The 26,962-nt window shown below is 48.2% G+C and overlaps 1 protein-coding gene across 3 annotated transcripts in view; it reads left to right on the top strand.

Moving 5' to 3' along the window:
* Iqca1 (IQ motif containing with AAA domain 1) overlaps window positions 1–26,962 on the top strand; it is a 125,196-nt gene that overhangs the window by 67,537 nt on the left and 30,697 nt on the right. For all 3 annotated transcript variants that reach the window (XM_010626120.2, XM_010626119.2, XM_010626118.2), the window contains 5 exons: window positions 6,698–6,773; window positions 11,432–11,538; window positions 11,851–11,949; window positions 16,117–16,178; window positions 18,975–19,057. In XM_010626120.2, the coding sequence (XP_010624422.1) occupies window positions 6,698–6,773; window positions 11,432–11,538; window positions 11,851–11,949; window positions 16,117–16,178; window positions 18,975–19,057 (427 nt within the window). The remainder of the gene's footprint in view (window positions 1–6,697; window positions 6,774–11,431; window positions 11,539–11,850; window positions 11,950–16,116; window positions 16,179–18,974; window positions 19,058–26,962) is intronic.

Here is a 26,962-nt window from a genome sequence, read left to right as displayed (position 1 = left end):
AAAAAAAAAAAAAAAAAAAAAAAAAAAAAGGGAGAGGAAGAAGAAGAGATAATCACTAATAAAATTGATTACTATGCTTAAATTGTGTTACTACATACTCTCTGGAGATCAGGCTATCTTTCCAATAGACTCTAAAATCATATTCTAGAATCAACCCCAGTGCATCTAGATTGGCTCCCGAGACATTCAGATCACTGCGTGAGACTATATGTTGACCTGAAGGAGTAGCATCACCCACCATGGTGAGAGGGAAAGTAGGGGAAGAGGAAAAGGGGCCCACTCACTTTCCACACATACCACCTTCCCCACCTGAGCTGTCTCCCCGTGACTAGCTCAGACTATTCTCCAGGTGATCTTGCCAGTCACTACTCACCAATGGCTAGTCTGAATGCTTAGGAAGACCTCGTATTAAAAAGTGATGGGATCACCTCTTCAACTCACCTGTTTGAATAGAAAATGGACCCCTTTCCAAAATACCACACAGGTAGAAAATTGAAGGCTCTACGAGTCCATGAGAGAGTTACTACACTTGATCTTAGCCAAAGGCAGAGAAGCAGTTCCATGAGAGAGTTATAAATAAGCATACATATGAAAAGGAAGTGTTAATAGGCACAAAAAGCCATGAGAGCTGCTGTTTCACTTGAGTTTTACAGTGAATCTTTGTCTCTGGGTTTCCAATTTATTGCAGGGCTAGGGGAAGGAGAAAAGGGTACAGTGGTCATGTTTGTATCTCTATAATAACACACAAAAGCATTTAAAAATAAAATATCTGTGATTAGTAGTCTTTCTATTTGTTTGATCATAGCATCAAGAGATTTAGCAAAGCATCCTAATAATTAAAATGCGAAAGTTGTCAGTTCCTTATCTAGGACCATCTGGAGACCAGCCCCCATACTGAGATACACAGAAGGATCGAAGAAAACAGATCAGCCCAAACATTTTCATGTTCAGTTCAGAGCCAGTGGAAGGGAAAATGTATTAATACAATCATAGATGAGCTTCCACAATTGAGTGTTTTATCCATAGCCAAAAAAAATGAATTTCTCATTACACTTCACACCTTACACAATTATTAACTCAAAATGCATCGTGGATTTAAACATAAAGATATGAAATCTGAAATTAAAACATATTTAAAAGCCTTCTGGGTCTAGAGCTAGACAAAGATTTTTTAAATTTGTCACCAAACATAGGGTATGGCCAGTCAGGGTAGTGAGCCTGGAATCCCAGTACTTAGGACACTGAAACAGGAGGTCCCTTGAGTCCAGGAGTTCAGGGCCATCCTGGGCAATTAAAGAAAGACCCCATCTCAAAATAAAAGAGAAAAAGAAAAAAACTCACACAAGGAAAAATTGACCAAAGACTCCATGAAAGGAAAAATTGACAAAGTGGGCTTTATCACATTCAAAATTTTTGCTCTGTGAAGGACTCAATAAAGAGGGTACAAATACGAGCTATAAACTGAAAGGAAAATATTTCCCACTCTCTATCTGACAAAGGACTGATGCCTCAGCTACAAGAAGAAGTCTCAAAATTTAACAGTAGAAACACAGCTTCCGTTGGTTGTAAATCAAAGCATGGAGGACTTCGATGAGCAGTACCAGGAAGAGTGCTCCACTGGAGGAGGAGCCCGGTGTTGGGGGCACTTTGTGTACCCCTGTGGCCATCTCCCCAGTCGTGCCTTCAGTGTCACAGCAGCTTCATTTGTCGCACAGTCCATTCAGGAGGTCAGGACACAAGAGCTCGCCAGTCTCATGCATTCGTTATTTGGGCAGCCAGCGAGTGTGGGGAGCACGGAGACGTGAGCGATTGAGCCGGGTGTAACCACCATCCTCAAGGACATAGAGCCAGCCAGAGAGCAAATGTGAGAAACCGACGTTTGTGAGGAGCTTGGTCTGAACGTTTGTGTCTTCCCAGAAGTCACGTGTGGAAATCCTACCGGCCAATGAGATGTGTAGGGAGATGGGGCCCGGGAGGTAACTAGACTGAGTGAGGATCCTTCGTGACTGGGATCAGCGCACTTATCAAAGAGGCCCGGGGAGCACTTCTGCCAGACATTAGGAATAGAGATACAAAACCTGCAAGACAATTCAGAGACAAGAAAGATCTGTCCACATGGCACATGCATGGAAAGCACGGGAGGATGTTGTCAACTCTCAGGTTCTAGGTGTGATGGAAATGTCCAGGAGACATAACTGTGGTCCAAGAGGGACCCGGCCAAGGCCCTACCTGTAATCATTAAAGCAGCACCATTCCAGTAAGCCTGGTAAGCCAGAACGCTCATGGAGAAGATAGTCTAGGAGGAGAAGAACCTGGAAAGCTTTCTTGGAGCCAGAGGGGTAGGAGCTGGAAGGTGACCCCAGTGTCCAGAGGGGAACGTGTATGTGCCAATCACATGGAAGCCCAGGATCTGGGGGCCTCCTGCTAAGAGGCAACTCCAGCAGGCCTCAGAAGCAGGGGGACTCTGGTGTGGCAAAATGGGGACCCGAGGGTATGTCAGAGAGCACCCACTGCAGGAGGCCTGAGGGCCACCTGGGCAGCCCTGGTGGCAGAGCTGCAGGATGCATCCCCACAGCGCCACCAACTGGCAAGACCCTCAGGAGAGATTTGCCCCTGAACAGGTAAGCACAGGTGCTATCATTATCAAATCAACTCAAAGTCAGAAAGCTAGGCGGTCAGCCATACCAACAAAAGAGACAGGAGTCAAAACTGAAGGTCATGCTACACCTATTCATCAGGGAAAAATGCGTAAGTCCTTGAATCTGCGCTGTGATATACCAGACGGACCATGAGAAGAAAGCTAGTAACAAAGAGCTCCTCCGACAGAGGCGATGGTGTGCTTGGTGTCCTGCTGTGACTTAAGTTGTATATGGCACTGCGATGGTGCCCATTGTGGGATGAACAAGCACTTTTGCACAATGTGCAACTCGGCTCTGCCATGAGGCAGCAGGAGAAACCAAGGGTGGCAAGGAGGACCTGGCTGCTGTCTGTACAGTGCTGCCCTTGGTGAGCACTGCAGGCTGAAGGTGCCAGCAGCCCTGTGCACAGGGTCCGAGCCCAGACTCCCCGGGCCTCGCTGGGCTGGCTGGGTGGAAGCACAGGCCCGTCTGGGCCATCAGGGAGTGTGCAGGGTCAGGAAGGAAGCCCAGCCACCCTACGCTGGAGTCCAGGCTCTTGGCCCACAGGCCAAGTCCTTCCTCAGTCTCCTCAGAAGGCGTCTGAGTGGCTGGGGTCCCTGTCCTCCTCAGATGGGCCTTCCTTCTGTCAGGGTGACCTCCAGCCACAAGGCTAAGACGTTTCTATCAGGAAGGGCACACCTGTGATCCCAGCACCCTGGGAGCCTGAGGCAGGAGGCTTGCAAGTTCAAGCCCAGCCTGGGCAGTTTAGTGACTCAACAAGAACTTGTCCCGAAATTAAAAAATGGCTGGTGGTGTAGCTCAGTGTGATGGCCCTGGGTTCTATCCCTGGTACCACGAAGGGGGGTGACACTTGCTCAGTGTACTTCTATGACCCTATCACAGTAAAAGCTTCCTGAAGGAAGAAAAAAAAAAGACTTTGAGCTTCAGATGGCAGAGTCAGACTTCCTCATGGAATCCTCCTCCCCATCAGTGGTCAGTGGGGCAGCACATTGTCCTCCAGTAAACCCCTAGATATTATCAAAGACAGAAATATAAGTAAAGGGGAAAGCGGAAACTTCCCATGACACTATAAAGTGTCTCTCTTCATGGATTGTCATTCAGTTGTAAAGAAGAATGGAACTATGTCATTTTCAGGAAGATGCATGGAGCTGGAGAGCATCGTCCTGAGTAAAATTGGCCAGGCTCAGAGAGACCAGCACCCTGTGTCCTCCCTAATATGTGGAATCTTAAAAAGATGACAGAAATGTGGAAGGGAAACAAGAGGAACGGAACAAGAGGGAGGAGAGGGGTACAAGCCAGATGGATGGACATGGTGGAAATATGTACCCTGAAACCCAATATTTTGTAAAATTAATAGGCACTAATAGAAGTATATTTTTTTAAAAAAAGAGAGTCTGGCATAACTAGCACTAACACCACTATCACCTGGAAATCTGTACGCGATTACATGACGGGATGTCTAGCATGTGCCGTTCTGAGTCATCAGAATGAGATGCTTCCCGAACTGACCTTGCAGAACCCCCCCCAACGAAGCTGACGTTGATGAATATGTACAGGTGGAGTTGTACAAGCCGAGCTCTGAGAGCAGTATTTGTGGATGTGCCCAGGCCTCTGTCACACATGAGCCAGGTGGTGGACCAGAGGGGGAGCCAGGGGCCCCTCAGGAGCCACACAAACGGCCAGCAGTGTGCCCAGAGACACAGACACCCCGGAAAGGACTCTGGTTGGAGCGGGGGCAGCCCCGGGGCCGCCCCAGACCTGCACCCTGATCCAGCCACAGCAGTCCCCAAGGCCCTGCTCTCCAACATGGCTCCAGGTCCCACGAAGGCCACTGCCCTCCCTGCCTCCTCTCTGAGTCTCTGCCTGGGTCCATCTGATCCCCTCATCCTCTTCTTCATCCGTGCACAAAAGCATCATCCACCAGCAGGGGCTGCAGTGACCAGTGTGGGACAATCTGAGCACCAAAAGCAAAAACGCCAATAATGGACAATAGCACGTTGGCCAAAAAGCAGTAAAGTCCCATGAGTCCCTAGTGAGACCTGGGGAGGTGGAAAACAAAGAGGAGAAGGGAGGGAGGGGAGAGGAGAATGGAGAGAAGGAGAAACGGCGTCCGTGAGAAGATGGATGAGGGTCAATCTGAATTCCTCTTCTGTCCATGAATGCCTGCTTCCTCCAGGATGTGACTTACCCACTGCAGGTCTTTTCCATGCTTTTCCTGCAGGCTTTTCTCACAAACTGGTCTCATAGCAAGAGTGGGACCATCACTGAGCCTGTGCCGGAGGGCTGGGGAAGCATTTCTTCCGCAGGGAGCTTCTTTGGCCCTGGTGTCTGGGGAGGGTTCTGCCAGTCCACAGGAAGGTGGTCCCCCCACCCAACGCGTCTCATAGACCCTGAGAGCCCCCAGAGCACAAGTAGCCTGGGCTCTGGTTTCACGCTTCCTCCTCCTTCTCCAGCAACCTCAGGAGGGCGGGGGCATCCGGGCACTGGCAGCCTGGCAACCCCTTGTTGGTGGAGTCCCAGAGCTCAGAGACCCTCCAAAAGCAGAGTCTGACAGGGTCAGGACAGCTGAGCACAGATGGACATCGGGGTACATAGAGGGAGGCCCAGCCCTGGAGGCCTGCTGGTCACTGACTGTGCCATGGGGAGGCATCGGATTTCAGAGGCCCGGGGAGCCCTGGAGGTGCCCAAGCCATGCTGTGACTCTATCAGAGCTGCTCTCGCTCTGAAGTGGCTGGCAGCCAGTGCCACCAGGGCGGATTTGCTCATGTAGGAGGCAGCGTGGGCAGCCCTGGACTGGACATACCCAAGGGAGCCTGCCCCGGTGCCGCCAGGGCGTCTTTTCCAGCTGCCAGGCTGTGTGGTGGACAATCCCTGCCGGGGCTGAGTGCCCGCCAGCCCAGGACTGCTGGCGCTGAGATGTACTGCTAGACGGTTCCATGGGAGCCTGTTCTCATCCCGCATGTCAGCTCCAGGGAGAACGTGAGCACAGGTGCGAGTCGGGAGAGAGGCTGTGACACAGTGCGGAGCAGTGGAGAGGAGGCTGAGGCAGGAGGGCCGAAAGCATGAGCCCAGCCAGGACACCTGAGCAACTGAGCGAGGAGACCCTGCCTCAAAATTTTAAAAATTTCTAAGAGCAGAGATGGATCGCAGTTGACTAAAAGACTCACTTCCAGATGCTAACACCGAGCATCGGGCTGTGAGTGAGCGATCCTCAGGATGAACATGTGATATTTTTTGGGCAATGCTGCCAGTTACTCAGCCACTGAGCTACACCCCCAGCCCTGTAATGATTTTGTACTGAGGTGAATTTCACAAAACACAAAATGAGCCACTGTACAGTGGACAGTCCGTGGTCCTGGGTGCCTCCACGGAGCTGCACAGACATCTCTTCAATCTCAACAATGCCATCCATGTCACCTTGGGGACTGTAATCCCTCTAAGGGGTCTCACACTGGGGGGTGGGGAGCAGAGGAACATGGAGGGTGGAGATGGTGGGCGCTTGCCTGGGCTCTGAGCGGAGCTGCCCCTATGCAGGCTCGGGGTGGGCGGGGTGCCATCTGTAATCCCGGTGCCCTCCAATGTGACCCCAAAGCTGCAAAGCCAGGCCCCCAACACCAGGCTGTGGTCCAAAACTGGCTTCTGGGCTCAGTGAGGGGACAGGTGCGCAAGAGGAGGGGACGCTGCGGGGTATGGGCAAAAACCTGGAACTGGCAAGTGACACATCAGGGCACAGGACAGGGAGAGGCTCCAAGCAGGGTGACAGGACAGACAGGATTCGGGCTGGGAACTCAGTCTCTTTGGGAAAGGAAGGAGCCAGACAAGAGAACAGGACCAAACCCGAGCTGTGTCTGCGAGGAGGGCACTGAGGACAGACAGCAGCACGGGCAGGGCCACCTCAGGGAGCCTGACCATCATGCCATGGGTGGTGGGAGGACAGGGTGGGACCTTCGTGACACCAGCCACGGTCCTGGCAACTACAGTGTATGTGTGTTGTGTCGTCCGGCCTTGGCAGACAAACCATGCCTGTAATTAACAGAAACATTGTTCTCCTCTGACAGGAAGAAGATGAAGTGTGGAAAATGTCTCCCAGTGTTTTCCTTCAGTCATTGCAGGAAGGAAATAACTTGTACAAAGGTCAGTCTGGGAGAGTAATCAGGGTGACCAAGGCGGCGCTCTGTCCACCGAGCACAGCACGCTGGCCCTGGTGCCCAAGTATCGGGAGGACCCGGGCGCCCGGTCGAGAGGGGCCCTAGGTACACACCTCACTGTTGTGTCACTGATTCCTTTTGGATTCACAAGTCATATCATTGGTAAAAAGAGCAAGACTCACACAAGATGAGAACATATTAGAAACTTCTGTCCTGTGTTTTGAACGCCTGAGACTTCAGCTGACCATTTGCTTGCTTCGTGGCAGGGAAGGCAATATTTCCTAGACTGTTTATGCAGCAAAAATCAATGCCATCTGCACAGAAAAACGTCTTCATCCTATTAGAGTAAGTCACATAGTTCTGTTGTCCGTTGTTGAACATGACTGCCTTGACCATGATCTGGCCAGACCTAAGAGTACATGAATTCAGACAGTCCCGTTATAATTTGCTGGAACTCTCCGCCATTTCCTCTATTCCCACCCTACCCTCAGCACAAATCCTGGCCCAGAAATACCCATCCACATGACCCCAGTCATCAGTGCCCCAATGGAGATTCCTGGAAATTGCAGTGAGGACGTGAAAGTATATTCCCAACACCAGCCCGTCAAGTACCTCATTCCTGCCCTGGTCTTTTCAGGACAGCACTGGCGCTGTCACTGAATAAAGTGGACTCCGCTCTCAGCCCAGTACACTGAGTCTCCATCCTGAGCAACATCAATACAGTTGTAGATTGGATGTGCTCATTATAAATGAGAAAAGCATGCAGGTGGCACCCCAAGCTCTTCTGTAGACCACCGGTGGCAGGGAGGGTACCAAGTGCAGGAGATGCTGAGCCAAGGTGTAGCCCTGAGGGAGCTATGACACGGGTAGGGTTTGGCATCTGCTGTCCCAGGGAGGCAGGAGGTCACAGGGAAAGCCTCCTCTTCTGTCATTGCCATTGGACGCCAGGGGTTATGTCTGAAATGGATGAATCAGGAAGGGCCCTGGGAGCCACAGGGCAGAGATGAGAAGAGACAAGCTCTAGCTGAGGGAGCTTGGCCAAGCTAGACCAGTGCAGGGAGTCTGTGGCCTTGCTCAGAACGCCTTCAGGCCTGCCCCTCCCCGGCCAGCTGCTGTCCGTGTGCTCACCCTGGCCTTGGGCGGAGGCCCCTGCTCTCTGTGGCCCACTACAGTCCCGAGTCCCTCCAAGGCCTGGGCCTCCTCCTTGGGGCTCCAGATAGTCAGGATTCAGCCACTGACTGTTCCCTGTCTTCTGTAGTGAGTGCCTGGACATGAGAACAAATGCCATCCAGAGGCGCAACAGGGGCGGGCGGACTTATTTATTTCCTTTTAGCACTCTGGATTTGTTGCAGACAATATGTGTGCCTTATTTTGACAAAATCTAAAACAATTGGGGGACATTTTTAAGAAACATCGGAGGTTCCTATTGGGAAGCCAACTCCTGCAATCTGCCAACCCTCCGAGGAAGACTCTGGAAACCATCCCACCTTTTGTGGAGTGTCCTTTCCCGAGGGCTGGGAAAGGAAGCATGAAGTGTGGCTTCCTGGGCAGACTGGGGTGACAGTGGAGGAGGTGTTTCCTGCCAGGTCTTCCTTACCTTAGAGGGGCCAGATCTCTTCATCTCAGAATTCTTTTCTTTCAAAGCAAAGGTTTTCCTTTTCAAATCGACATTAGCATTTTAATCACTCAGAGTAACTCCCCCAGCCCTCCCGCACCACCTCCCCTACGTGTGAACGGGTTGGCCCGCTTTTCACATTCTTGGGATAAAAGCTCACTCTCGCTCCAGGAGCAAGAGGGGCACTGGCTGCCCTCTGAGGGTCGGGAACAGCTTCCTGCATTTATAAATGCCCATGAAATTCTTAAAGGGATTGAACAGTGGCCTGTGCAAAAGTGTCATGAGAAAAGCAAAGTTTCAGCGGAGAACTCAATCCACTGAAACCATCTCAAGGAGAAGTTGGAAAAAAGCTGCTTGTGTCGCTTTATTTTACAAGGAATCTGCAGCTCCCCCTTGGGAATGTGTTACTGGAGCTGTTTTTCCATAAATAATCATCTCGTGATTTCCTCCCTGTTAAGTAGTCTGCACTCTTTTTATTACAGAATAAGGTGCTCCCCATTTTAGGGAAAATCATGCAGTGAAGGAGAGGAGTAGCCCTTGTAAATAACAAGCTGTTTGGTTTAAAGTGCCTTCGTGAAACTAACAGGTTTTGCTGTTGTCCTCCAAGAGGGAAATCTGTTTGAAAGAAGCTCTGTTAGTAAATAACACACTGAAGCCATTTGTACTGTTTGCAAGGGGAAGAGCTTACCATTGTGAACACATAAAAAGAAGTATCTGTTATTCAAATGTTTTAAAGTGACCCACACTTTAAGCTTATATAGATTTCAGAAAATATGCTTTAAAAAAAAGAGTGATTACCTTCAAATGGAAACACCAGAATTCAGCTGTGTTTCAGCTGTTCACAAATCTACAAGCCAAACACAAGCCACCTTCTGCAGGGTTCTGGGCAAGGAGCACACTTTCAAATGACACTGAGGCCGCGTAGTATTTCTGAGTGGGATACAGAAGCCAGTTTATGCACTGTGTTTATCCTGGACCCAGGTGCCACCTGGCACGCCCAGGAAAGGCTATTTCCAAAAGTAGAGATTCAGTAGGCTCCTGGGCACCCCCTGCATGCCCACCCCACCTGTCTGCTGCCCGGAGCTCCCACTCCTCTGGGTCGTGCTCCCTGACCCTGTGGGGCGGTGACACCCTCTGAGCTTCAGAGCCCCCCTGTGCTCTGGGCCCCTGGCTCTCGTGGCCACCCCGTCTGTGGAAGGACACATGGGAGAATTACTTTGATGAAAATTTTACCATCTTTGTGATTTAGTTCTCACTTACTTCTTCTAAGTCCACAGTGACCTTTCTAGGAGAAATTTGGGTCCTCTCTGCATCATGGTTGTCAGAAGCTGCCTCTCCCCAGCCTTGGGTCCCCAGCAGGCTCCTCTGCATGTCTGGGAAGCAGAGTCCTTGGTCAGCCTTCCACTTTCCATAGCAGGGGCAGGTGGGCCTGTGACTTTTAGGAAAGTGGGGTCCTCTGGACAGGGATCCTGGGTCCAGGAAAGCTGGGTTCCCCAGAGAGACAGAAGAAAACAGCCTTATGATTCTGATGCCCATCCCAATCCTGGCCAGTGGATGCAAAGATCATTCCTCAGCCACCTGAGTCCCCCCAGGCAGGCAGCCTGGTGCAAGGGCTGAGAGTTGTCCTGCCTCTTAGGGGTAGCTGGCAGTGGACGGCAGCCTTGCTGAGCCTGTGAGGAGTGAAAACATCTCTGTTCTAAGCCACTGGGGAGAAATGAGACTGAAGGAGCTATGCAGTACAATAAAGAAAAGACAGTGAATGTCTAAATTTTTACTACAGTAAAAGACATATTGCCACTAATCTCCCTCAAAATACTCCCCAGCTTCACTTATCCCATCACTGTCCATCTTCTGCAGCAGTTCTGAAGTCCTCACTCCTTAGTTTCTTCAGTTGTGCTGTCTTGGCTACCTCGATGTCCTGAATCCATTCAAAACTATGACCTTTCATGGCCATTTTTACTTCAGGAAAGAGCCTGAACTCAGAGTGCCAGATCCCAAAGATAAGGTGGATGAAAACACCATAGCGTTTTCACGAGCCTGCCTTTCCACCGGATGACACTCGGCAGCAGCATTTACCATATTTATATCACACCTCATAAAGACGCTCAGGAAAGGGGACTCCAGAGTTACTTCAGACACTGGCCAGAGTGGTGGGATGAGTGTGCTCGATGGGAGAGAGAAAATGTGGGTGGGGAGTTAATAGCAATATGCCTTTTATGATGATTTTTTGTAAATTTAAACATTCACTATGTATTTTGATCACATAACAGAGACGCCAGGAAGAGGTTTCGCTTCTCAGAGTGTCCAGGCACCTCTTCAAGCTGGAGACCCTCGGACTCCTGCACCTCAGACCCCACTGCCCACGCTTCTACATACATTTTGTGCCCCCATCCCTCTGAAAAATGAGCTCTGCTTCAGCTTAACTGAAACGATACAATCTTAGCCCTATCTTCGCTCAGATCACATTCCTCTGGGTCCAACCCTCTAACACCAGAATAAGGCAGAAGAGAAGCTTAAAACACGTGTGATTTCAAAACCATCCCAAAAGAAATTCAAAAATAGAGCTGTTGGGCCGGGGATTTAGTTCAGCAGTATAGCATCCGCCCAGCAAGAGCGAGGTCCTGAGTTCAAGTCCCAATACCAAAAAAAAAAAAAAAAAAAAAAAACAGCTAACAGAATCTCTCACCCCACAGTGGGTCATAGGAATAATACAAGTAATAAATAAATTGTAAAATAGACTTGTGATTGTATAATCCCACCATTAACATGCTGCTTTCCCACATTATCGTCATTTAGAAGGGTACTGATTGTATGGGACCTTTTTACCTAATGTTTTCACATTGGCAATTTCTTCTTTACAAGTTGTTATAGAGTTGTACCTGTGAATCCCCTCCCTCTCCAGCTTATTGTATTCAAACTTTTATTCTATGCAATAGGAGAAGATTAGACTTACGCTGTATCACAGTAACCGCTTTCATGAACCTATATGTTTAATTATTTTCCATTTCCTTTTTCCCTCTGGAATATAGACATGTGGATGAATAAAGATGAATCTTGGAATTTCCTTCAGGAATATGATCCAGAACTAATCAAACAGGAGAAGCGGAAAGAATTAGAGTCGGAGATAAGAATACAGGTACAGCTACGTTCATCCCATGGCAAGAATAAGTTATTACCATGATGTACACCTAAAATCCCAGCACTTGGGAGGTTGAAGCAGGAGAATCATCACAAGTTCAAGGCCAGCCTGAACTACATAGTGAGTTCAAGACCAGCCTGAACTACATAATGAGACCCTGTCTCAAAAAAAAAAAACAAAAAAGTTGTTTGCTTTTTCACAATTTCCTACTAATGACCTACCCCAGAATTTAAATGATTTTCAAATTCCACCAGGAAAACCCAAGACATGAGAAGTCACTTAAAAGTCCTATATTTTGTACCCACCTAGGTTGATGAGTTGATGAGACAGGAACTAAAAAACTTAAAACTAGCAGTGAACAAAGAAAAGGAACTTCCGGTCAAAGAAGGCAGGAAGAAAGGGAAGAAGGTAAAGCACGAATGGGGGTGGGGACCCAGTAACGGAAAGGAGCCCCTGCCCAGGCACAGCAGGTCTACGAGGTCCGCCTGCAAGACCAGCAGGCTGTGCTCGGGATGCCTCACAGGAAAGCATGGCACCCCCTGTATCTCTGCTGGTCCACCACTCGGCCTGCAGGGCTGTGGACTCGTATGGCCCACTCCCCCCAGCTGGCCTCTCCTGGCCCACTCAGCTGCAGGTTCATGTCACCCAAGCCCCACGGAGCAGCTGCAGCGCATGCCCTGAATGTCCCTAGTCTCTCCTGCGGGTGGCTCTGCAGGGGAGGCCAACAGCAATGAGCAGGTTTGGGTGGGGGGTTCGCAGCGAAAGGAACCAGCTGAATCGAGTTCTGAGTGTCCCAGTCCACGTCACAGTGGTGTGGGGCAGTCATCTGCATCCCTGTGTTCAGCTCCATTTACTCTGACTCCCCATTCCACCTTCATTCTAGCGGGCCGGAATGCTCAGAAGAGAAAGCCCAGTCCCTCTCCCTGCTGGCACTGGCTTGCACATGGGCATCCTGTGCTTCTGCAGGGCTTGGTGCAGGTCCCACAACAGGGACAGTCTTCCTGGGACTCACATGTCGCCTCCTACCATTCTTCACATGTTCCGCTGCACCGATAACTGGTTTTGCCAACTCAGGGCCACATAGTCTTAGGTGACTGTCCTCATCCATGGTGTTTGGATTTTAGGGTTGAATTCTGAAGTCAGCTGAGTTCCCAGCGGCCCTATTCTGACACGTGTCACTAATGTCCCTTCTCTCGATGTTCTGACCTCTTTCTGGAGTATCTGTTGATGCCACCATGGGCTCCATGCATGTGATTGTTTTTTTCTCCAGAAAAGCTATTTCTTAATGACTGAGCATGAAAACTGAGCTGCATAAAAATGGGAAATTAAAACAGGAAGTAGCTGAGCCCCTCTGGCTGAAAACAGGCTTTTCTCTGCCTACAAACCCAGCATCAGCCTTGCCCGGGTCAGAGCAGGCTTCCTCGCCCGTGTACAGTCATGCTGTGCCAGAGTGGGTGCCAGGGCACTCCGAGGGATTGCTGCTAAATGTGTCACAGGGAGTTTGTGCGCCCAGCTCTCCAGCCTGGGTCCCCTGAGGGTGAACCTGCAAGACGGGACAGGGATGGGGTGGAATGGCAGAGGACAAAACTCACTGACTACACCAAGCGCCCTCTGGAGAAAGACCACTAGCCACAGGGGGAGCAAATGCAGTATAGAAGGAGCAAAGGGAGTCCAAGGGATAGACCAGAGCTTACTCCTGACCTGGAGAGGTCTTTCTCAAAGACTGCTCTGATTACGCCCCTCCCCATTTCAGCTCTGCCCTGGAACCCCAGTGCCCTGAGAATCAAGACTACAGTCTTCAGCTGGGTCTGTAGGGACCATTCCCTTCTGACTGCTGCCCTCTCCTCCTGCCTACAACTCATCCACTGACCTGCCTTACTGTCTCTCAGAGGCACTTTGCCCCCCGCCGTCTACCCCAAGTCCTTTGCCCATGAAGTTCTGTCCCTACTCTCCTCTCCTGTCCCCCAGCTCAGGCCTAGTGAACGAGATCTTACTGGACTCAGGCCGTGCCTCCTTCTCCAGCAAGGCCTTCTGGGACCTCCAGAGTAGGTCTCATTTCTCTGTATGAACACGGACTATGGCTTTGCTGTATTTTATCACAAGGTGAATTGTACAAAACACGTAAAGAACGATTAACACCAATGATTCTCAGCTTCTTAAGGAAAGGAGAGTCCAGCAGCACTCTGAAAGCAGAGCCAGATAAAAATACTACAGTAAAAGAAAACTATCAATATCCCTAATGAATATGGTTGTAAATATTCTCAACAAAAGGTTGCCAAGCTGTAAAAAAGTTACACGTCATGATCTGGAACGCAAGCATGGCTCCATATATGCCAATCATATTTCTATGCTAGATCACACTGATATTCTATGCCATTTCAAAAAATGCTGAAAAGCATTTGACAAAATTCACCATTATTGTACAATAAAAACTCAACAAATTAGGCATAGAGGGAATTTGTCTCAACATAGCCATGGTCACCAAGACTATGTGCTGTTGCTTTCAAGAGGGAGGAAAGAAAGAAATAAAATATGACAGAGAACTCAGATATAAGCCCACACAATATGCCTGATTTTTACTGAAGATGAAAAGCAATTTCAGGGAAGACTGATACCTTTGAATACATGAGGTTGGTATAATTGAATAACCACGAGAAAAGAAAAGGACATTGACCTAAATCTCACACATTATACAAAATTGGCTACCGATTTAAATATACAATGTTATACTATAAATTTCTTAGGAAATGGGGCTGGGGATTTAGCTCAGTGGTTCTGCCATCTGCCTTGCAAGCACAGGGTCCCAAGTTCAATCCCTGGTACCAAAAATAATTTTTTCTTAGGAAAAATATATTTTAAAATGTTTGCAACCTAAGGCTCAACAAAGAGCTCTTAGAAGTAATATACTAGAAGCATAGTTTATAGAAGGAAATTTCGGACTTCATCAAAATTACAAATTTTTGCCCTGTGAAAGGCCTGCTAAGAAATAAAAGACAGGCTACAGACAGAGGAAGTATGGGCAAACTTCCTCTCTGACAAAGAGCTAGTAACCAGAACATATCTGTCATCAAAAATTTTAAATGCTGGAGAGATTGTAGGCAAAAGGAAACCTCTGCACTGCCGGAGGGAACGTAAATTAGTACAGTGATGATGGAACCAGTATGAAGATTCCTCAAAAAGCTAAAATTAGAAATTCCACTTACCCACCTATACCTCTCCTGTCATGTCCCCCCAAAGACACCGTACTCTACTGATAGTGATACCCAAGTTTACAGCAGTGCTAATCTCTGGAAACAGCCTAGATGCCCATCAATGGCTAGATGAAGAAAGAAAATGTAGTATATATACACAATGGAATTTTATTCAGCCGTAAAGGTGAAAAATTGGATGGTTTCCCTTATATGAAAACCCAGTTATAAATAACAGTAAAATAAAGGATGCAGGAGGCTGGATCCTTCATATGGTATTGGTGGGAATGGCGGGGTGGTGTAGCCATGCTGCTAAACAGGTTTTTATTAAAAAGAATAAACATCCAAATATCGTACAACCCAGCCATTGAACCCACGGGCTTTTTCTGTTCGCTGCAGTAGTTTCTTCACACTTGTGTTGCTTTGGCACCTATTCTGAGTATAAGATCAACTTTCTCAGACCAGAATTGGGGCTGAGCAGCAACCCTCGACCCTGGGGTCGAAGAGGATGTAGATAAAGTAGAATAGAAACGAGGCTGTGAAAACTGAATGCAGCAGAATTTTAACCTCTTCCTGTGGGTCATGGGAGCTATTGATGGATATTTTAATAAAACTGTAAAGCAGTCAGCACTGCTTCAAAGATGGCATTTGGGACACATCCCTCCGGGCTGTCACAAGTGTCCCTTGGGAACTGAAGGTGAACAGTTGCCTGGCCCCAAGGCTGAGAGAGAAATAGCTGGGCACTGCTGTAGTCCTTTAGTGCTGCTGTAGCAAAATGTCTTAGACAGGGAAATGTATAAAGAACAGAAAGTTGCTGCTCACCATCCAGAGCTGGCAAGTCCCAGACCACGGGCTGAGAGGGCTCTGTGCAGGGAGCCCTGTTTTCCTCTGCTTCAAGGACAGTTCCCCTTCCCGACATCTTTCCAGGAAGGAAGGGTGAGCAAGAGTCTCCTGTCCTCTTTTGGAAGCACATGAATCCCATCCACGCCTTCGGAGCTCTTGTGACCTGACCACCTCCAAACCCCACCACTTCATGCTGTCACCTCGGGGATCAGGAGTGAATATATGAATTGTGGCACTCAAACTTGAGACCACAGCAGGGTCAGAGCCAAATACAGCTCTAACCTCTGCCTTTGCCAGAGCCCAGGAAAAGGGGCAGAATGCTCAGGGCCTGTTAGGAATCTGGCCCCAGGTGGGTTCCACTGTGGAGACCTTCCCTCTGGCCCCACGAGCCTCAGCCACAAAAGCACCACAGCCCAAGTGCAGGGTCACCCAGTCCACTGTCCGTTTTGCAACCCCAAAGAGAGTTTGCTTAGCTCACTTCAGGGATGGTCCACCTGCTTGTTTTTACTAAACTGTTATTCTTTCCATTTTCTTTCTGCTGAAGAAAGGGAAGAAAACCAAAAAAGGGAAAAGAGGGAAGAAGGATAAGGACCTGACAGCTGACAGGTGAGGGCCATGCTGTCTCGGTTGGGGCCAAGAGGGCAGAGGGTGGGGAAGACCGCAGGAATGCCTGGCTCCCTGCACCTTTGGGAGCCGGTGTTGGAGAGATGCCCAGCAAAAACCCAGGCCCAGAGGGCCCAGGGATTTAGCTCAGTGGTTCCACCATCTGCCTTGCAAGTGCAAAGTCCCAAGTTCAAGCCCCCATACCCCCCCAAAAAAAATAGAACCCAGGCCCAGAACACCTCAGTGCCCGTTGCCTCTGAGTTCCTGGAACTTTGTAAGTTTTAGCGTTCATACAGGAGTGGGAGGGGGGGCAATGTTCTTTGGAAGTTGCTTAGGAAATAACCTCCAGGTGGGACCTTTGAGGCCATGCTGAGGCTGAGGTCCTGCAGGCAGACAGCAGCCCTGCCCCACCCCCCTGTTGAGGGAGCAGGTACCTGGATTGAGGAGACCCCAGAAGGTCTTTCCCTCCTTGAGTTTCCTCAGGGGCAGCATGAACCTGTGACTTTCGGTGCTCAGCTTCTGTGCTATGATACTAAAAATAAGTAGCAGCCAGGCCTACTGATACAAGCTTGTTTGTAATCCCAGCACTCTGGGAAACTGAGGCAGGAGGACTGTAAGTTCTAGCCCAGCCTGGACAATTTACTGACGTAGTGAGACCATGTCGAAATGTTTAAAAAGAGAAGGAGAGGGCCGGGCATACAACTTGGTACAAAGGGTTCTGGGTTCAGTCCCCACTACTGACAAAAATAAATAGTACTCTCCAGGGCAGGGGTGGGAGCAGAGTTCTAAGGTCCCCTTTATGGATACCTCAGGAGCCCCTGGATGGCCTCAGGGACGGGCAGGGGTCCTAGCTGAGGTTGCCGTGTCTGGGGACAGGTTCAGGTTGGGACCCGGAGTCTCAGTTGCCGGGACAAGCACATATCTGCACACAAACCTGGCAGCTTCAGGGCAGCTCCTGGGACGTGGGGATCCGCAGTGCCATCCCCGGTGGTGGATCCTGCTCGCTCACACACAGTGCCACAGGGGTCCTGGAGCTGGTGATTAAGGTCACTGTGTTCCTCTGTTCTCTCATGCCTCCCAAGAGAGTGAAGAGATGACAAAACAAAGCCAGCCCACATCTCCAGATGCCCCCGACCCCCTAGTTAAATGACTCACTCGCATTCCTTCCACTGAAAGCATGGCTTTAAGGAATAAGACACTGCTAAGCAGCGTGGACCACACTCGGGATTCGGGGATAAGGAAGGTGGGATGTGACTGTGCTCGGGCATGAGCTTCCTTCCGGGCAGCAACCACAGATCAGCTGCAGGCAGCCCCCCTGTGCCTCCAGCACAGGGCTGGGCTTTGTGCTTATTTTTATGGCATCTCATTCCTGAAAGACTGCATTTCAGTGTTAAAGACCCTATATCTCTCCGCTCGGGGTAGCTCTGCCATGGCACTGTGAGACAACTTCTGTTTCTCTTGCCAGCGTTTCTAGCCTAGCTGAAGGCAATTTTAGATTTGAAGATGCTTTATTCTATAACAAAAGTTTATTTCCCTGGAAAAACTCCAAATAGAGGTTTGTGGTGGGGGCTTCCTAATCTATTTTGCTCTGATAACTTTAGGGAATGGTCTTCAGTTTCATGTCCCTTTTTTCCTATGTTCTGTGTCGATATTAAATAATGATTCAAATGAACACACCGTAGGTGGTATTTCCTTAATCATGGTCAGGTATTGTTGGCCCACATTCCACTACAAGTAATCCTTAAAAGTAAAGAGAGCATCTCCGAGGACCACACTGTATGATATTTGAGCTTTATTCATCCAAATTCCCCCAAACTCCGGTCGGTTGCACTGGGGATCTCACCTTTAAGCGGGATACTCGGTATCTTTTCCAGTCGGTATAAATTAGCAGCGTACCGGCCAGATGCCAGAGCCTGTCCCTGATTCTGACTTCTGTAAACCCTGCCAAAAAGTAATCACCCTCCCGAAACATCATCACGCACAGCTTCAGATGCTTTATCTTCCATATAAGAATGATCTCCAGTGTAAGCTTTTGTTCCTTGTAGATATTTTTTTTAAACTATTCTACCATCACATTAAAAGGAAACATATTTCACAAAGGATTAATGATCGACTATGGCTCGCACATGCTAACTGAGTAGATAATCATAGGCCCATTGCGTTACCATTACTGGGTAATTTCTAATTCATATTTGTGCCAGCATGAAGACTTGTAGAGTTATAGCTACTCTCAGACACCCAGAGATATAATTCTTATTAATAAGAAACATCCAGTATGCACATGGGTCAGTGAAAGTATGTTTTGTAAAAGCCTAATTTCTCCTCAAGTTGTAGAAACACTTTAAAAATCCATTTGTTTGTGTCTTAGTCACTTTTCTTATTGCTGGGACAAAATATACAGCACCCGTAAATGAAAGAAGCGAGGTTTATTTTGGCTCACGATGTAGAGATTTCAGTCCATGGTCCACTGGCTCAAAGGCAGACAGCATGGCAGAGAGGAGCTGCTCACAACAGGGCAGACAGGAAGCAGAGAGAATCAAGGGAGGAGCCGGGGAGGGAGATGGACCCTTCACGGCCACGGCCCCAGTGACCCCTCCTCTGATGAGTACCACAACCACCTCCCTAAAGCCCTGCCTGCCAGCGCATGAGGCTTTGGGGGGACACCCAGGCCTGCACCATGCTGATCTGCATACACACTTTGAAATGGGTGTGGCCTGAGTGCTTTGCATAGGCAGCGATTGACAAAAACACTGTGGATTTCACATGTGTGATGGAGTTCCATGCTCTGCTACCCCCCAGGACCATTGAATCTCTGTACAAGGAGCTGGTGGAGGAAGGGCTGCTGATCCAGTCCCTGAAGGTCAACCTGTCCGATTACATTGGTAGGTACCCAAGGGCAGTGCGTGTGTGTGTCACCCGGCACCCCGGGTCCTGAGCCCCACCAGCTGGAAATGTGTTTCATACAAAACCAAGGCCTGGCCCGGGGCATCTGCTGGTGAATGTCGGTGAGACTGAATTAACTTGAATCACTTAAGAGTGTGCTGCTGTGGACTCAAGGGTTCTCTTCACAATGATGGTCCCATTCTCTCTTATGCGGTAGAAGCAGATTTTTTAACCTGCTAGCAATTTCCTTGGTGCATTCCATTTGTTGTTTTGTTTTGTTTCTTGTGCATTGAGCCAAAGGCCTTCCCACACACACTGAGCTACATCCCAAACCCTTTATAGTTTTTTAGTTTTCAAACAAGATCTTGCTAAGTTGCCCAGGCTGGGCTCAAACATAAGATCCTCAGCTTCCAAGAGAGCTGGGATTACAGGTGTTCGCACCCCATGCCAACTCATGGGGCACTCTTTCCGCCTAACCTAACTGAAGGAGATGAAGGATTGTTCATGGCAACTCCATAATCCATCATGCTTAAGGGAGCAATTCCTTCTGAAAGGACCTTGCGGCAGGGACAGAAGTGGCAGGAGAACAGAGAGAACAGTTGTTATCACTGTTTTCATGAATGTATTTCTGTTGATTTAGAATAAAAACAATGTGACAACCTGAAAGCACACTTAAAGCATAAAATGTCCCCAAACTCTACCATCCTAATGTAGATATTTTGCCCACTCCCATGAAAAAAATATTTCCTACAAGAGGATGGTCACACTCAGAAAAATCTAACATTAATACAAACGCTCTCACCTAATCCACGGCTGATATTCTATTTCACCATTGTCCCCGAGACAGTTTGTCTTCCTCAGTGAAGAGTCCCAGCGAGGACATACGTGTGATCACATCTCTCTCTTCTCCCTTAATCCTGTACATCTAGAAACCATTTCCCAGCCTCTCCCAGCCCCTCACAGCATTGCCACTGTGGAAGAATCTGAGCTGATGGACAGACTGTCCCCTGATGGTTTCCCCATTATCTGATTTACAGTAAACATTTGTGACAGGTTGACAGGTGCCAGTGTGTCCTTCTCAGTGCTCCCCACTTGGGCACCACTGTGTCCTGTCACTGGAAGGTGAACCATGTGTCCTGGGGCTGTCCCCAGACTCCCTCCCTTCACAATCAGGGAATCACCCACAAAGTGCCACCTGGGTCTCCGGGGCTCTGCCCCAGCCATCTTCTACACAAACCTTTTTCGTACACAGTGATGCCCTGAGCCTGCACCTGCTATTGCTAGGGTGGTGGGGAAATTGGGTTTCTCTCCTCTACTCCTCCACATGGAAGAGAGCGCATATTCTCCTGTAAGGAAGCTCAGGACCTTCTGAGAAACTGTGCTGGCACCAAGCTGGACACATAGATTCTCTTTTGAGTAGATGCATTCTACACTGTCCCTGTCGTGATTCACTCTAATGTCCCTGCTGGCCCAGTTTGAGCTTGTGAGTTGTGACAGCAATGCCCTTGACCAAAGGGTGATTACTGTGATCCCTTTGAGAGAGCTTTGCTTCCAGTTGTGGGGGCTTGAAAGAGCCCCTACCAGGCTATCTCTGGAGTTTCTGATTATTACTGTGTTTCTTATTTTACTTTTGTGGTGCTGGGGATGCAACCCAGGGCCTTGTGCATAGCAGGCAAGCCTTCTGCCACTGCGCTACACACACCCACAGGCCCTCATTCAAGTGATGGCACTTCTCTCTCATATTCTCTTGATTCTGTTCTGTTACTTCTGTTAATATTTTTAAATGACATTTTCCAACATAACTGTCTCTTGCTGTGGTCTGAATCTCTCAACTGAAGTGTCTCATGCTTATTACAGGGCCTCTGCTGTGGTGGGTTCTCAATAGCTCCTTGAGGACTAGTTTCTGGACACCTTATTAGTGTCTTACCCTTCTGCACTTTTTCTGTGACCTCTCATTTTTCAAGTAGCAGCTTCAAAACAAGGTCAAAAGGGAAAGGTCAACTACCTACAAGTGATTCTAAATGAAAATGAACTAATCTAACAAAACCGGTAAAAATTCTCAGTGAATGTGCTGCTACAGGCCTGTAATCTCAGCACTGTGGGAGGCTGAAGCAGATGGATTGCAAGTTCAAGCCCAGCCTGGGAAACTCAGTGACTTTCTGAGACCCTGTCCCAAATCAAAAATAAAGGACTGGGGATATAGCTCAGTGCTAAGGCCCTGGGTTCAATCCCAAGTACCGCCGGCAAAAAAATCAAATTTCCCCAAAGTCTGGCACACTTTGACCTTGCCCATATTTTCCTTAATTGTTCCCAGTTAAGATACTTGGCCTGAAAGACAGCAGTATATCCTTCCCAGTCAGCCACACAGAGAATAGCACAACCAGACAGTAAAGCCCAAATCCCACATTTAACACCAAAACTCAATGGCTCAGTTCACTCCTGTGCCCCCGAGTTCAAGCCACCAGGACCCTGAAGGCCCAGAGGACCGCAGAGCCTGGCACAAGCAGCACACACTCACAGGAAGGGCCACAGCCCGGGAGAACTGGAGCCAAATCAGGGGAGGAGTCACCCAGGTCCACAGCAGGGGAGTGTGGAGACCAACAGGCAGCATGGGGGCCAGCAGCCTGCAGCGCAAAGACTCTGAGAGCGGGATGGAAATTTAATGAGACAAACTAAAGATGGAACAGGGAAAGGCCCAGCGAAAAAGTTGGAGAGGAGAACAGAGTCGGCATGTGTCGAAAAGCAAACCACCGTGTTTTTAACATGCATGGAACCTTCACAAGCACGGAGCATTCACTCACGTGAGCTCAGAGAGGGAGGAGCCCAAGGTCAAAGCCCACACTGAATTAGCACAGGAAAAAAATAACAGGGAAAAATTCACATCCCAAAATGTCAGCCTCATTGAGCATGTTTTTACTGGAACCTGTTACATCAAAACAAACTAATTTACATTAAGACAATTATAGATGACCTGTACGAACAGCATGAGATAGAATTAGAAAAACTCAGAAGCGAGGTGGAGAAAAGCTTAAGAAATACCACAAATATGGGGAGATGTTTTAAAAACTAAGTCATAATGACTAAAGACCACAGACAATACTTTTAAGAGAAATAAAAGATGAAAGGACATTTTTTAAGTCAAACTAGAAATAAAACAATAAAAGATTTGAAACAACATGTGAAATATCGAGGACAAAGAACCAACTACGATCTATTGTACCAACACACTGAAGAAAACCAAGGCACAGGAATAGAACAAACACGAGAGCCAGACCTCATGAGCGTTTCTTTAAAAAGACACTAAATCCGCATGAAACAAGGTTTATACCTGAGGGTGCTGACTCAGGTTAACCAACACCAAGATAGCTTCTAATACAAGTATCTCCGGGCTTCTGTGCAGAGACTGCATTACTTACAGCGGAAGGGAAATTGGGTTGTCATCAGATTTTCCAACAGCCACACTTCCTATCAAGGCTAAACAGAGTAGCAGCTATCGAGCACTCAAGGAAACTAAATAGGACCCAAGGATCTTTGTACCAAGCCAAATTTATTTCTAGTAGTACAGAACACAAACTTATAATGTGCAAGGCCTCAGAATATTTTCCGTGAACCCAACCTACAGGTGATCAAAACTGAGCAGAGGCCTTGGCACAAGACTGGTGGTGAGCATCAGAGCATGCCCTTAGATAAACCCAAGAGGGCGTGAGGGCTGTCGGGGAGAGAGCATGAGGATGGGCAGGATGGCTGTGTGCTCAGACAGCAGCCAGAGAGCAACCACAGGATGTGGGAAGGAGACCCAGGACCCACAGAGAGTGTCACTGCTGCCAGATATCATAACTGGCAGTGTTTTTGTTCCTGTGTGGTTGTGTACACGTGTGCACATGTCACATGGGATAAAGCACATGAGAAATCATGGTAGTCTATTGTCCCTGTGTCCTTGAAAACTAAGATTCTTCACAGGGAAGAGAGAAAGTCTGTATGCACTACAGAAAGGGTTAGGTATAAACTTATAATCCTGAATTTGAGCTGGAAATAGCAGCTCTGACTGATGTTGTAGCATGTCTTTGTCTCTGTCTGTCTCTGTCTGTCTGTCATCTGTCTCTCTCTCTCTCTCTTTCTCACACACACACACACACACACACACACACAGTCACATACACACACACACATGCTGGGGTGGTCTAGATCGTTAACTTCTTAGGAATTTTGTGAGTGACTCTGAGGCCTACCAGGGGACATAAGGCTCCAGCGCTGTCCAGTGTCAATGCCTGGCATGAGTGACCACCTCATTAGCCATGAGAAACCCTGATTTTCAGATTAGAGACTTAAACACTATTTATTACCCAAGAAACCAACATTTCTTGGAGAAATGACTTGTCTCAGACAGGGACACAAGACACAGAGAAAACCCTGAAGCAGTCATCTCTTATCAGATGGCAAAGAACTGTCAGAAAGAACTAAATGTATGGCAAGAACCTCCAGGAGCCAAGCTGGAGAAACTCCCTCTGCCCAAAACTGGGATTCTGTGAGCTGTGCCGAGGGTAAGAAATACAGTGGCTTGAAATCCATGAAATATGTTGTTATTCACAAGTTCATAATAACATTAAGGAAACCAATGGATCATCCTCTGAGCTTCACCAGAAACCAGTTCACCATCTTGAAAACTGATGAATAAAAAGAATCCAGCATTTGTTCCATGTTTCATGTATACTATACCACCAGGTAACCAAGAAGTAAGCAAGGGATGTTTTCTGTGGTGAATCATCTCAGCTAGTGAGTAAAAACAACTACAGAGTAGAAGTAGGACATGGGCATTTTGGTAGCTGTGTCACCTGCAGGCAGTGGCCCCAGGGGCTGCTCAAATAGCAAAGAGCATGAAAGGTCGAGTCCTGCACCTCCTCAGGGGACACAGCACATCCTGTAGTCTGGCCAGAGGTGCCGAATTTAACCTGTTCAAGCCCCAAACCCAGCTGCTAACTAGACTGCTCATCCAGCAGGTTTAAGAAAGCCCATTCAACCCTGTCTTTGGCAGGGGCGTGGGGAGTTTTGACCACACAGTCTTCTCCTGGACCATGTCTTTGTGCTTCCTCATTTCCCTCAATCTGAGCTCAGCCCTCTTTGCAGGACTGGTCAGGGAGAAGGCTACTTTACCATCCTACCCATCACTCCCTGCACTCAGGGGAGATGAGGAGGAGCTGGCCAGCTGCAGAGGGCATTGCTCTCTGGGTAGCCCTTCAGTGGTCCATTGCTCCTCCAACCAATGTCTGGTTGTGGAATAGCCTGAGGTCCTCAGCATGCGGTAATCTTTTCCGAACAGGCCATGCAGACTTCCTACATTGGGGGAACTGGGATCAAATAAGTGTGGGGAGCCCTCCAGTAGGAGAAAGGAGGGACTTCTGACACAAAGGCCTTGGCTGTAGCCTGCACATTTCCAGCAGACCAGGGAAAACTCTCTCCAGGGTCTTATGATTTGCAGTCCCACCTTCCCATCACCACCACCGATGCTCAGTCACGCCTCCTGCCCTGTACACATCACAGGAAACACAGGGAGAGCAAACACAAATCTACTCCTGAGTGATCTTGCCACACCCACAATGCAGTAGCTGCCGCCCTTAGTTGAAAATGGACCCACATCCAGTTCCTGTTCTTCACCTTTGACTCTGCGTTCATCACCTGCCCCAGGAGTGGGAGACTCAGCAGGTCACAGTCCAGTCCCTGAAGCTATGGTTTCCATGAATGCGCTTGGAAAACACCTGAAACACTGGGATCACCAGCTTGCCAAGCAGGTGCTGCACAAGTGTCACCTGCAGTGCTGAGGTGCTGGTTCACCAGCCACCTGTGCTGGGCCATGGGAGGGCCCTCCACCCCTTGTCCTTGAGGATTCACCTAAGCAGCTAGCATTTGTAAATAGACGCCCCGCTCCTCATTCCTGCTTAATGCTGTGTTGGGTGGTACGGGAAGAAACATGAGGCTGCCTGCATTTGTATTTCGCAGATATTTCTCATCACCTTTTAACTGTGCTCTAGTGTTCTGCTTCTCTTCTGCTACTTTGCTTTTTCTTTATCAGTGTGGCAACCATAGTAAATGCAGCAAGTGAGGTGGCTTCAGCAGTGGAAATTTACTGGCTCACAGTTCTGGTGTCTGAGGCTAGGATGAGGGCGGGGTGGATCACTTCTGGACCAGTGCCGGAACCTGCTCCCAGTCCCTCCTGCTCCTGGTGGCACCTGGCAGTCTTTGGTCTCTGCCTCATCTCTGTATAGCGTTCTCCCGCTTCACATCTTTCTCTGTATCCAGATTTCCCCTTTTTATAAAGGCATCAGTTCTGTTGGCTTTCAAACCTAATGACCTCATCCTAACTAAACACATCTGCAGACGACCTTACTTCCAAGTGTGGTCACAGGCCGAGACACTGTGGGTACAGATTCACAAGGGAACACAGTTCAGCCCCTGTCATGTCCCATGCTCCTTTACTCCCCGCTGTTCTGTTTCCTGGGCCTTTTCCCTGTTCTCTATCTCAAATACCTTTCCTACTACTTTCCTTCTTTCCTCCTACAGGAGCCCTGATGTCCACACAATACATGTAGGACTTCTCGAGCACCAAATGGGCAGGTGGAAAGGGACTCTGGCTCCTATTCTGGGCACTCAAAGAACACAATAACTTCCTTTTAGCATGAGCCTTGACCTGGCCAACAGCACAGGCCAATTGGATCTCCCCCTGTCAGGACCAATACTGCTAATTCGACTGAATACAATTTGTCTAAATAAAATATGTTAGGTCTTAGAAAATATGATGTGTTTGGACATTAATGTGGGCTTCTATAAGCAGGAAAATCGAGGTCACTTTCATATCCCTTCTAATGTCCTGTTTACTGGCAGTGAGCACTCAATTTAGCAGTGATCTCTTTCTACTTTGGTGCAGGCTAAGTTAACCACTCTCCTGTTTATTAACTGCTCATTCAAAAGCAAGGCAGTGAGGCCATAATGGAAGCTTTCCATTGTCACCTACCCCACAGCCAAGACCACTGTCCTTGCCGAGGACTTTATCTTTGCTACCTGCGGACATTTTGGAAGACAGCCCCCCACAGCCACTATCTTGGTTTTAACTCTGATTTTCTTAGCATTTGAAGATGCTCACAAGCCACTGATAATCTCAGCATTTCATATACATTAGCACGCGCGTGTGTTATCTGCCACATGCATGTCACATCCAAAGCTCTGCCAGGGCACTCCTTGCTACCGGAAGAAAGCATCAGGAAGACCAAATGGAGATGCCTCCACTGAATGCTTTTACTCCAGATACAGACAGAAAGCCAGGGAAGCACACGAGCACATAAAGGCCCGTCCTCATGACGAATGGAGACGGCCAAACTAATTTTCCTGGTGACCTTATCTAAATTAGTTAGGAAATAAGCCTTCAGATTTATGACCGGGTACAATTAAGCCCTTTGATATCTTCTAATTAAACCTGCAGAGATTTATTTCTGTATTATTCCTCCAGTAACCCTTTAAAATGATAAAAATGTAAATTAACACTCCCCTCAAAAGGAGATGCTTCTATTTATCCCAGATTAGACTCATACCTTCCCCTTCAGTGACTGCAGCTTAGATTTGGGTTTTCACTGCTAAAATGCAAATTCCATCTGGATTTTAAATAATTTATTTTTGAAATGTGTAAAAACGCATATATAACCTCTTAAAATATAAGTAAAGCAAATCCCTGCAATATTTTAACCTTATTTATATGTCCCTCATTTTGTGTAACTCAATAGGCAAATGTTATCTTTAAAAATAAATTAAGCTAGGTCCAAGGATATAGCTCAGTGGCGCTACAGCTACCTGGCAAGCTCAAGGTCCTGAGTTTGATTCCCGCTACCAGGAAAAAAAAAAAAAAAAAAAAAAAAAAA

Source organism: Fukomys damarensis, unplaced genomic scaffold, assembly GCF_012274545.1.
Source record: "Fukomys damarensis isolate Sample0158 unplaced genomic scaffold, DMR_v1.0_HiC HiC_scaffold_16, whole genome shotgun sequence".
NCBI lineage: Eukaryota > Metazoa > Chordata > Mammalia > Rodentia > Bathyergidae > Fukomys > Fukomys damarensis.
The sequence above is the reverse complement of the archived record's forward strand: the minus strand, read 5'-3'. Positions and strand labels throughout refer to the sequence as shown.